The sequence below is a fragment of the Cicer arietinum genome, chromosome 5 (assembly GCF_000331145.2).
Source record: "Cicer arietinum cultivar CDC Frontier isolate Library 1 chromosome 5, Cicar.CDCFrontier_v2.0, whole genome shotgun sequence".
NCBI lineage: Eukaryota > Viridiplantae > Streptophyta > Magnoliopsida > Fabales > Fabaceae > Cicer > Cicer arietinum.
In genome coordinates this window covers 40,868,790-40,880,637 of record NC_021164.2, presented here as the reverse complement: position 1 = coordinate 40,880,637, position 11,848 = coordinate 40,868,790, and the positions used below count along the sequence as shown (strand labels likewise).

The 11,848-nt window shown below is 34.8% G+C and overlaps 2 protein-coding genes across 2 annotated transcripts; both read right to left on the bottom strand.

Moving 5' to 3' along the window:
- Positions 1 to 588: 588 nt before the first annotated feature.
- On the bottom strand, positions 589 to 2,365 carry LOC101488757 (uncharacterized). The gene is made up of 5 exons (XM_073368206.1): positions 2,247 to 2,365; positions 2,065 to 2,167; positions 1,825 to 1,970; positions 1,591 to 1,670; positions 589 to 827 (listed from the first exon to the last, which is right to left on the bottom strand). Coding segments are annotated over exons 1-5 (516 nt in total). The 5' UTR covers positions 2,249 to 2,365; the 3' UTR covers positions 589 to 642.
- A 343-nt stretch (positions 2,366 to 2,708) lies between these two features.
- Positions 2,709 to 9,772, bottom strand: LOC101489958 (uncharacterized). Its single transcript, XM_012715441.3, has 10 exons — positions 9,743 to 9,772; positions 9,590 to 9,682; positions 8,709 to 8,832; positions 8,482 to 8,549; positions 7,259 to 7,345; positions 6,860 to 7,012; positions 6,677 to 6,772; positions 6,482 to 6,541; positions 6,256 to 6,377; positions 2,709 to 6,175 (listed from the first exon to the last, which is right to left on the bottom strand). The coding sequence occupies exons 1-10, from the start codon at positions 9,770 to 9,772 to the stop codon at positions 6,040 to 6,042; spliced, it is 969 nt and encodes a 322-aa protein (XP_012570895.1). The 3' UTR covers positions 2,709 to 6,039.
- Positions 9,773 to 11,848: the final 2,076 nt, after the last annotated feature.

Below are 11,848 nucleotides of genomic sequence, written 5' to 3'. Positions count from 1 at the left end.
ATCTAATTCTAACCCAAACTTTGAATATAAATCTTATTCTAACCCAAACGGGATAAATGCTTGACATATGGATAACATACAGATAAGCCATCCAATACTTACGGCAAACTAACACACTGCACACCATAAGGGCTCGTTTGATGCCCATGATAGGATAAAGGATGTAAAGCTGGATAAGGATAGGATATACATTATCATATCTTGTATTTGATACATACATGATAACCAACAAGATAACACCTTATTGTCATATATTTGGTACACATCTCATCATGACATGATATAATATATATTATATTTAAATAACAAAATTATCATTGTGAAACATATTAATTTTTTTTTAAATTAACTTATATTTTAAATATTATAAATTAACAAAAATATTTATAATTTATAATATTTAAAATATAATAAGTAATGAAATAATTTTATATTTAAAACTATTCATTGACTGTACTAGATAAACAATTTAAATTTTTTTTAAAATATCATCAGTAACCAAATAATTCTATTTTATTTATTAGAATGTAAATAAAGATATGATATATTATATGTAAATGGCAAAAATACCCTTGTAAACAAATTATATTTATTTTGAAATTTCAATTAATTTTCATATTTAAGAGAATGTGTGTCAATGCATCAGTAGAAAGAATTAAGCTTACTAGTACTACATACCTCAATACTATTTTTCATGGCATTCATCAAAACTTTTAGTTGTTTCCGGGCATTTGCTCTTATAATGCGTCGTTCAACACATTGTACAGCAGTAACGTCATGATGGCAGGCCACACAAAGAGTCCTCATATTTTCAAGATTACATTCACCTATAGAATTGATTAAATCAGGTATAAACTCAAACACAGCTAAAATGTCACTTTTTTTAGCAGGTAGAGGAAATTACAGGGAGGACACAATCAGCTGAGAAGAAAGAAGACATGACCAACATTGTATTCTTTATTTTGACTTTTATTTATGTATGCATTCTATATTTTCTTATTTTAATGTGCAATTTTCAGAGAATTTCGAAAAATAAGTGACAATTTAAAAACTTTTAAATATGTCAAAAAATGAGCAAACAAATTTAGTACAAAATTTAAAATATGTAATAGCTGCAAATTTTAAAAAATAAAATGAGATATTACTTCCAGACATCTGAGATTTGCATCCTGACAAAACTAATCAAATAGTTCGAAAGTTAATATCGAAACATTGTTAAATTTCTGAAAGTTAACTTCCAGATGGTAAATTACCCCACATCATAAGTCAACAGTTTCTGGAAGTTAACTTCAGGATGTCAACATTTTGAGAGAGAAAATATGAAAAAAATTCTATAGGGGTTGCTAATGGTAGCCCCATCTACTATTTGCAGACATATTTATATCTTAATACCCGGTTTACAAATACAAGCTGACTAGATGAATGTTTCCCATAAAACCAGATTTCTATATCGGCCTTTCCTTTGAGCATATCAAAATCTTAGTTGGAAGTATCAATGGTCATTTCTGGAATAACAGGTCACTACAATTTAAAATTGATACTAAAATTCTTACAGAAGCATGTAGGATTGGACTTTAAAAGAAATTATACCTCCGCCTTTATATACTGGAACAATGTGATCAGCATGCCATGCATTGCCTTCACTTGGGTCGTTGACAAGCTTCTCAAGCCTGCAGATAATCAACTAGTGTTTCAAAAGAGTACTCCAGATAATAAGCAAAATTATTAATGCTTTGGAACAGTCAGTCTTTTTACAAGCCTGGAATGTTGTTTGCTAAAATTATAACAGAATTGACTTTAGGTATTTCACTATTATAAACTCACATCTTCTTCCGCTTTGCAATTTTTGGTGCTACTTTTTCAATGTACCCCTGTCGTCTTTCCAAGGACAAAGGTCTTATATGCACAACAAGCTTATGACAGTCTAATTGGCAATTTGTGCACACACCTTGCTCAATTTGGAAAAGTTCCTGAATATTTCATATCACTTACTTCAAAATCTAGCTCAAAGACATGAAAATTACATAAAAAAAAAATTAATCAAAACATTCAGATTTGAATAACCTGACGAAGGAATCGGCTGCTAGTTCTCATACGATACTCTTGATAGCAGTCAAGGTTACAAAAAAGATCTTCAAAATATTCAGGTGTCTTGGCATTATTACCCCTGAAAGTGTAATTATTAATTGTATATTGTACACTAATATAAAATATTAAAAGCAATACATGTTTTGTTTGGGACATACATGCACTGCTTTCGACAAAGCTTACAAAGTGGCTCATCTTTCAGACTCCAGCCTTGAGTGTATTCTTTTTCCTTCTTACCAAGGCCACTTCGAAGATAAACCTTTTTCCAAACAGCATCTGATGGTTAAGTATAGCTAATCTCCCTGTCAATGTCAATAGTAGACTTTTGTTACATTATATATATACAAAGAACCAAAATAATATTACAAGGGATGGACAATTTTTTTTTGAAAAGATCATATCCACTAAAACAGAGTTCAAGTGCGTAGTGTGCCCACCTGATAGAGCAGAGATAAGATAGAATTAGATGAAAAGAATTATTGTATTAATTGATAAGAAAATAGAAAATGATTCCAGAGCTAATGCTCCTCAGTTAGAGAAAACAATTCTCTTACTGCCCAACCTATAAGGTGTAACTGAAAAATGAAAAAACCATCCAGCTATCTCTGCACACACTCCCCTTTATTAGTGGAATATTAATTCCTATTTATTAGTGGAATATTAACTCCCTATGCCAGCTAGGCAATCATTATTTTTCTGCATCCCCTTTCTTATTCTTTCTCACATATACTTGCCATTGCTTAGGCCCCACCTCATCTCTATTTACTAAGAGATCCCCCTCATCACTTGTGGGGCCCAGCCCATTCCTATCAGATTGTGATTCTGTTACAGATTGTTGCTAACATTGCTCAGGTTGTAATTGATGAGATTGGACCTTATGATCATGATTGGGTTACACGGAAACAGATTTTCCTCCTTGTTGATGTTGTTTCCTATTGTATGGTCTATTAAGAATCACCATATAGGATTTGTCGCATTGTATTCATTGACCTTCTTCTTTGCAAATTTAGGGTCAAATCTACCACATTTGTTGTACTAGCAAGGACAGAGTAAAGCAGATGTAGGGTACCCAACAAGTATTGGGGTGAAATTTTTTTTGATTCTGTTGGGTGTAATTAACATTTTGGACTTCCTTTTTACTTTCTTGGGGCATGGTCACTCTCTCTCTAACGGTTTCAGATCTTCCTTTACTTTCCAATTTTGATCAATGAAAATATGCGTCGTTCAAACAGCCGTTATCTCTCCTGTTTTGGACGCACTTTCTCACTCTGTTGATCGATCATGGCTTTTTTTGTTTGAGTGGCTTTGCTTCTTCTCCGGTGTTTGTCAAGCAATTTAGTTCTTACTAATAGATTATAAGAGTAGCTTCTATTCCCACCGACAATCCTTCTGGTGGTGTCCTTTTCCTACATATGAATCATATTAGTGATATCTTCTTCTTCTATTGATGGTTATTCTGACGGTGTCTTTCATTTTCGTCACTCACTTTATTTTGGCAATTTTTCCTAGATAGACTGGCCCCATCTTTGTCCCATATGTACTGATCTTGTCTTTCTCTCCATGAAGCATTCTCTCTCCTTGAAGCATATTCAAGTTTAAATATTGAGTCTCTGATATTATTGGTTTGAAGCTTTTAAATGCAGTTTTTTAGAAGAACAGACCTTACTTTGTTCAATTGCTTGCTATGAATTTCTCTGCTGCTAATGATTATTTCAGCTATATGGCTAGACTATATTTATAACAATTCTCTCCGATTTCAACTGCACCCAGACACTCCTATAGACATCAAGACCAAGCTTGGAGATTTTAAAGGTGTTCCCGTAGATTATCGAAGATACCAATGGCTGGTCGAGAAACTTATTTATTTGTACTACACTTGCTAGATATTGTCTTGATTGTTACAATGGTGAGTCAATTCATGCATTCTTCATATGAAGAAAATCTAGAGGTTGTTCATAGGATTATTTGGTGCCTAAAAGGTATATCAGCAAAAGGTCTACTCTTTGGGAAAACTGAAAAAACAGGATTTGAAGTGTACACAGTTGTGAATTGAGCAGACTCTATTACTGACAGAAGCCCAACATCAAGATATTGTATCTTTCTTCAACAATAATCTCATTCTTCAACAAAAAGATGCACAATTGGTGCTCCATCGCAATCTTAAAATTGAGGAAGAATACTGGTACAAAAAATCTAGGTTGAATTGGCATATGCATGGCGATAGAAATACTGAGTTTTTTCATATAATAGCTAGATACCGCGGTGTCATGAAGCAAATTTCTGTTCTAAGGCATGGTGAAAATCCTCTCACCAATCCTCAGATATTGAGCATCATGTTTCTGATTTTTACCAGACTTTGGATGTGGCTAAGGATACATTCAAGGACAAATTGACCACACTTTATTCACAAATTCTCCCCTGATGGGAAATTTTCTGCCCCGATTGTCCATGTTTATGATATTGTCCTCAATGTAGATGATACAATTGAAATGGGAAGAATAAAAAAGAAACTCACTGAAGACATTGAAATAAAGGATTTAGGATCCTTGAGATATGTTCTTGTATGGAGGTTGCTCGATCGAAGAACGGAATTATAGTTTCACAACAAAAATACATTCTAGGTCTATTGAAGGAAACAATAACGAGTGGTTGTCAGCTGAAACCCCATGGATCCTAATACAAAACTTTGGGGAGAAGGAGGTGTTCTTGTTGACACCAAAAGATACCAAAGATTGGTTGGTAAGTTAATTTACTTGTCTTACACTAGACCTGACATCACCTTCTCAGTCATTATTGTGAGTCAATTTATGCACTCTCCTTATGAGGAATATCTTGAGGCAGTCTATTTTTTAAGAAGACTTGTAAAAGAAATGTCTATCTTTATGGATGCAGACTGGGAAAGTTCAGTTAGAACAGAATATCGACCTCTAGATATTGTACCTAATCTTGTGACATGGAGAAGCAAAAAACAAGGAGATGAAGCAAAAAGTAGTGCAGAAGCCAAGTTTAGGGCAATGGCTCAAGGAATTTGTGAAGGACTATTACAGAGCCCTTGAAGAACTTAAGATGAAAATTGAGCTTCCATTGAAATATATTCTGACAGTAAAGCCGCCATTAGCATAGCCCACAACCTAGTTCAACATGATAGAACCAAACATATTGAAATTGATTGTCATTTCATAAAGGAGAATTAGATACATGAATCATATGTCTACCTTTTATGACTTCACGTCAACACATTGCAGATATCTTAACCAAGAGCTTGACCAGACTCGTCCTTGAACACTTGATAACCAAGTAGGGCATGATAGATATCTATCTATACACCAACTTGAGGAGGGGTGTTGAAGAACCCTTGACTCTCTTTTTTTAATAATGCAACTTTTTATTTTTATCTTATGATATGTTTTATTTTTGTTTCCTAAAATTGCTCCTTGATTCAAGGAAGAGAACTCTCGTAGTCTCTCTATTTAAACCAGCCTTAGGCTGATGAATAAACACAACAGCATTACCCTACTTTTCTTACAATATCTTTGCACCAATTTGAGGAGCGTGAATAAATTAAGAATGTCAGGATTTTATTATGACTTTAAATAAATTACAAAGATAAAATCCTAGAGTTAATGTAAGGATTAATCAAATTCTAAGTCCGGGGATTTACCTTCCCTCTTAACCTTCCTTTTTTATTCTTCATGTAAGGATTAATCAAATTCTAGGTCTGTGGATTTACCTTCCTTTTTTTATTCTTCAGGGTTCTAATTCCTTTGATTAAGGGATTTTTCTCCCTGTGTTATTTCAATTGAACTTATACTTCTCAACTGTTACCAATTGAATCAACACAGCAAATATTTCTACACTATTAAAAAAAATCTATACATCTATTCTTCAACCAGAACCCACTGGGTAGCAAGACTAAAAAAACATATGCCACAGGAAAGATCATGCAGCATTTCAAATATTATAAGATACACCAAATTTTATCCTTGAATATTCATATACCTTATTGTGAATCCCACTGTCAGAAATATTTACCAATTGCAGAACACATGCTGAAATCTCTGCATCGAGTATCTCATGTGATTCTCCACTGTAATAAAGAAACCATAGATAACTTCACATTTAATTTCCCAAAAGTGCTTAGTTTTCAGCAACTGTTTTAGCAATTACCTAAAACCAGACATCTGCTTTGTCTTGAGTATTGCAGCAACTATGTGTGTGAACCAAGCAAGTTTGGACTCTGTTATAGAAAGTTCATAACTATCCATGGGGATTTGGAGATTTGCTTCCTTCTACACATAAATAAATAAAATATATAGTACAAAATCAGAATGTTTTATGACAATTGTACAAATAACCTGAAAAACTTTATGAAGAACCGCCACTAAAAGAATACCATATAGCTTTGCATGATAGGCTCCACTATCTTCATTAAGTATGAACTGCAACCTTCATACTGAAATTCAACGAATCAATAAAGAAGTCAAAAGTAAAGACGGTTATTCGGAGAATAAACTCCATGATATTCTAAGAATATAATTTTGTATACATAATAACATGAAACTCAGGAGAAGAATGAAAAAGCATGAACCTGAAATCTACATAGGTAAGGAAAAAATTCAAGCTGATCTTGAAGTACTTCAACATTGTCAAGTGGGTCTTCACCGAGTTCATCAGATAGTTCAGACTGTAGTAAATGGATGAATAAAGGTCAAAGTGAGAAAAATACTTGACTCACTTATGTATATCTGTAAAGAGTATAGAAGCACCTGACCTGTAATGAATCAAATCTCGATGACACAAAACATTCTATAACTTTAGGGACATATTCCTCTAGCAGGTTAGGTTTGTCACTCTTGAGATAGCGCACAGATGTCACTGATTTAGACCATAAATTTAGAAGGTAGTAAACACTGCTGCCAGCCCACTGAAAGAAAAAAATGCAATTATTAAATTAACTATCAATGGAAAATATGAAAACAAAATAGTGGCAAAAGAATCGTTCTAAAGATGAGAAAAACAAGACAAGAAAAAATGAGAAAGGAAATATATGTCAGTTTAGATGACCCTCTAATCATTCAGAATATCTGACATACACTTCATGTCTTTCACCAAACAAAATGTATATTTCAGTCGAGGTAGAGAACATATTAAAAAAGTCATAGAAACATACCTTCCAAGACTGCAAAGATTTTAAGGTAAACTCTGCTACTAAGTGTATCCAATCACTATAACCTTCAGCACTCACAAGTTCTGATAACTACAGCAGAGATAAAATAAAAAATAAAAATAAAAAAAAAAATAAAAAAAATTGTAAGAGACTGTCTTCATTAGAAAAGGTAACCAGACCAGTAGGAGTTCATGATCAAGAGATTATGATTTAGTTACTTTTGTATACTAAAGTGAAATAAATCAAGCAAAAGATATTAGGAAGTCAGAAGTGAAGAGAAAAGTCGGTCACCATAGTTTTCTTAACCTATTTTGCTGATCAACAAATAAAGTTTATTTGAGAATAGAGTAACAATAGCAAGGTACCTCATGTGGAAGTGTAAAATACATTAAAAATATCTTCAAGTATCTTGATTGTAGTTTTGAATAATTTAGAGTGTCTGAGATATTATAATTATTATTAGTATCCTCGAGATATTATTCCGATTGTAGTTTACAGGATTATTCCCTTGTTTCCTTTCTTAGTTGATTATATTCCCTAATCTTGAGGGATTGGTTAGGCCAACCTCACGTATATATATTGTACTTTACCCTCAGTCTAATACATTGAATATACAATATATTTTCAGTCTCAAGTGTGATATCCACTTCCATAAGTTACCCAGAGTGCATATTGTTAACTGACGATCCTAGAAAGAAAAAAACCATGTCTACAATTGTATGAAAACAGTTTCCACGCAAGACCATATTGATATTGTTCTTGAAGGTCTTCATTAAAAATTTGATCATGTAAACTTATTGAAAGCAAGACCAGAGGTAATCCTATCTCCGTTGAGGAAGCATAAGCACTAATCCTTGCTCACAACCTACGTCTCAACAAGTATCGCAAGAAGACACTTTCTTCTTCAGTTCCATCAATCGCATGCAAGCTTTGGCTTCAAGTACTCAGGCTAGAAATGTTGAGCCAAGCATTTTGGGAGTCCAAAACCTTGTCACTAATGTGGTATTTGACAATACTTTGTACTAAATAGCGTACCACAGATCAATAGGGATTAGATTGAATTCCGCTATGTTATAGCGCTATAGCGGCTATTTGATAACATTGAACAAAAAACAATTATCAATATTCAAATGATTCATTTGTCTTCTCTCTAAATCAGACAACAATTAAAGGAAACAGGTATATATCCGAGATACAGAAAGAACCAGCAAGAGCATTTGACTCACCTGATAATTTACTTTAAAGCGGCTAAGAAGCCGACAAAATGTGTGATAGTTATCGTGTTCAGTAAGACCTGTTTTACAATTAATTAAAGCATAAGCTATGTTCTAAAATTGTGTATATATAATAAGTCCAAAAGTTAGCAACTGTCCAAGTCTTTTATTTGGACTGCAATATGTAAATAAAGAGATTGTCTAAGCTGGAGGCAAAAATAAGTATAATCCAATTTTACCTATTCCAGTTTGCAAAATTTCTTTGGTGCCCTGCATTAAGTGTGACAAAAACTTTAATCGGGCAGTATCATCAGAAAACAAAGATCGTCTGGTAGAAGCAAGACGCAACAAGCACTCCAATGCCTACAAAAAATAATGTGAAAAAATCATAATATACAGAGGTTGCTTTACATACTGATAGATAAAACATAATACTATATTCTAATTCAGAATTTTTGCCGTCGTTGTAGAAATCAAGAAACAAAGGAACTAGTGCAAATAAACTTCACAAATGCAGAGACAAATTTATGTTTAGGTTAAAAATGTAAGTTAATAAGATAAAATATAAAATAAAAAGAAAATTCTCAAAGTCCATATTCATTGATCATATAATATCATACCTCACAAGTCACAAGTTCAGTAAGTCTGAACATTGAAAAACAGCACAGGTCAAAATCATTCTTAACAGTAACGTATGAAGAGGATAACAAACCATGTCATAGTATTTAAAGAAGCAACAATTTCAGGCATCAGAAGTAAAAGTAAAGAAAGCACCATGCAACAAACTCAAATACAATATGCACACCAACACTACGAATACACGTCATATTAAAATTTAGGAAAGATAAATCAATAATTTTAACAGAAAAATTAAGACCTTTGTAAGGTAGCTGAGGGTTAACTACTTAGGTGGAGGGAAAAAAGCAAAATAAAGAGAAAAAATAACTTTGGCACAAAATAGGGAATTCTTGTGAAACGTAAATTTATCACAATCAAACAAAAGTGAGTATAAAAGATGATCTAGACAGGTTTTTTAGAAGGCATTTACAAAATAATGTATTCAATTAAAGTTCTTAGAAAGCATTGACTCTCATATCAAAGTATACTAGCAGAAACAAACCTCTTTGGAAAATGGTTGATTCATTGCATAATAATCAAAAAATATCTCCAATGTTGAGGAATCCTCAAGGGCAGGTTTCCAAGTTGATGGAACCTGTACAAACAATGTGAATTCCAAATAATGAACTGCAAACTAGAGGAAAGTTCTTCTGACTTGGCCCCCAGCACACAATCTCTCCTTCATCGTTGACCACTTCCTTCGTCCCCCAAGATAATCAATCGTAACTGCTTCGTTGCGCATTGATGGAGGGGATCCCATCGTTCATTGCAACGAAACAGAGTCCCTTCTCGCGACGCTCATTAACCTCTGCGCTTGGTAAATGGCGAACGCCGCGTGAGTGACGGTGTGAAACGTCACCAGAGTTAAGACGTGAAGGAGGAGTAGAATTGGGAGGGTGTGTTGACCCGGTTTGAGATCCAGGACCCAGCCCTGTACGCATTTTACCCACATTGTTACTAGTCTGGTTAGGGTTTGCAAATCTGTTCCCTTCCCCTTCGCGATTGGCCCAATTAGGTTTTTGAAATCGGGCCCAAGAACCTTGACCCGGTTTGTAGCGAGATCCAGATTCAGATCCCTGCCCCGAAACAGCAGCAAATTCCCTCTCAACATCACGAGCCACTTGCATCGCTAAGTAACGATTACGAGGCCTGAAGGTACGCACACGAGAACGAATGTCATGACGTAAACCACCAATGAAATAACCAAGAAACTGTTGTTCTGGTAAACGGCCACACTGTGAAGAATACAATTCGAATTCAGCAATGTAATCCTCAACAGATCCAGATTGTTTTAATTCCTTTAATTCTTCAAAGGGGTTCTCCAAACGACCACCACCAAAACGAACGATCAACGCCTCCGTCAAACTCTCCCAAGACAGATCCTCCGTAGAATCGTGCCATAAATTGAACCAATGAATCGTAGGACCTTCCATACTGAGCTTCGTCAATTGAATTCTCACGTCTGCCGAAATGCGTTGTACGTCGAAATACGTTTCTGCTCGAGTGACCCAAGCCACTGGATCATCACCGGTAAACGCCGGCAATTCCACCTTCTTCGCAGCTAAACGGAACTCATCTAACGGCGAGGGAACCGCTGTAATATTGTCTTGAACCGCCGTCAAAGCCCTCTGAATTTCAGAACCAATGAAGTCACGTAAAGACTCAATGCTGTCCTCCACACGTCCCAAACGCTCCTCCACTCCGGTGATTCTTGCGTCCATTCTGGTTTGCATGAACGTAGCAGGTCGGACCAATTGATAGAGCAGAGATAAGATAGAATTAGATGAAAAGAATTATTGTATTAATTGATAAGAAAACAGAAAATGATTCCAGAGCTAATGCTCCTCAGTTAGAGAAAACAATTATCTTACTGCCCAACCTCTAAGGTGTAACTGAAAAATGAAATAAAAACCATCCAGCTATCTCTGGACACACTCCCCTTTATTAGTGGAATATTAATTCCTATTTATTAGTGGAATATTAACTCCCTATGCCAGCTAGGCAATCATTATTTTTCTGCATCCCCTTTCTTATTCTTTCTCACATATACTTGCCATTGCTTAGACCCCACCTCATCTCTATTTACTACGAGATCCCCCTCATCACTTGTGGGGCCCAGCCCATTCCTATCAGATTGTGATTCTGTTACAGATTGTTGCTAACATTGCTCAGGTTGTAATTGATGAGATTGGACCTTATGATCATGATTGGGTTACACGGAAACAGATTTTCCTCCTTGTTGATGTTGTTTCCTATTGTATGGTCTATTAAGAATCACCATATAGGATTTGTCGCATTGTATTCATTGACCTTCTTCTTTGCAAATTTAGGGTCAAATCTACCACATTTGTTGTACTAGCAAGGACAGAGTAAAGCAGATGTAGGGTACCCAACAAGTATTGGGGTGAAATTTTTTTTGATTCTGTTGGGTGTAATTAACATTTTGGACTTCCTTTTTACTTTCTTGGGGCATGGTCACTCTCTCTCTAACGGTTTCAGATCTTCCTTTACTTTCCAATTTTGATCAATGAAAATATGCGTCGTTCAAACAGCCGTTATCTCTCCTGTTTTGGACGCACTTTCTCACTCTGTTGATCGATCATGGCTTTTTTTGTTTGAGTGGCTTTGCTTCTTCTCCGGTGTTTGTCAAGCAATTTAGTTCTTACTAATAGATTATAAGAGTAGCTTCTATTCCCACCGACAATCCTTCTGGTGGTGTCCTTTTCCTACATATGAATCATATTAGTGATATCTTCTTCTT

Coding starts and splice junctions, on each gene's coding strand:
- LOC101488757 (XM_073368206.1), bottom strand. Junction 1,971..2,064: donor GCAGCCGATTCCTTCGTCAG/GTTATTCAAATC, acceptor TGAAATATTCAG/GAACTTTTCCAAATTGAGCA. Junction 1,671..1,824: donor ATTGCAAAGCGGAAGAAGAT/GTGAGTTTATAA, acceptor GATTATCTGCAG/GCTTGAGAAGCTTGTCAACG.
- LOC101489958 (XM_012715441.3), bottom strand. CDS start 9,772: ATGAAGGAGAGATTGTGTGCTGGGGGCCAA. Junction 8,833..9,589: donor ATCAACCATTTTCCAAAGAG/GTTTGTTTCTGC, acceptor TATTTTTTGTAG/GCATTGGAGTGCTTGTTGCG. Junction 6,773..6,859: donor CGAGATTTGATTCATTACAG/GTCAGGTGCTTC, acceptor CATTTACTACAG/TCTGAACTATCTGATGAACT.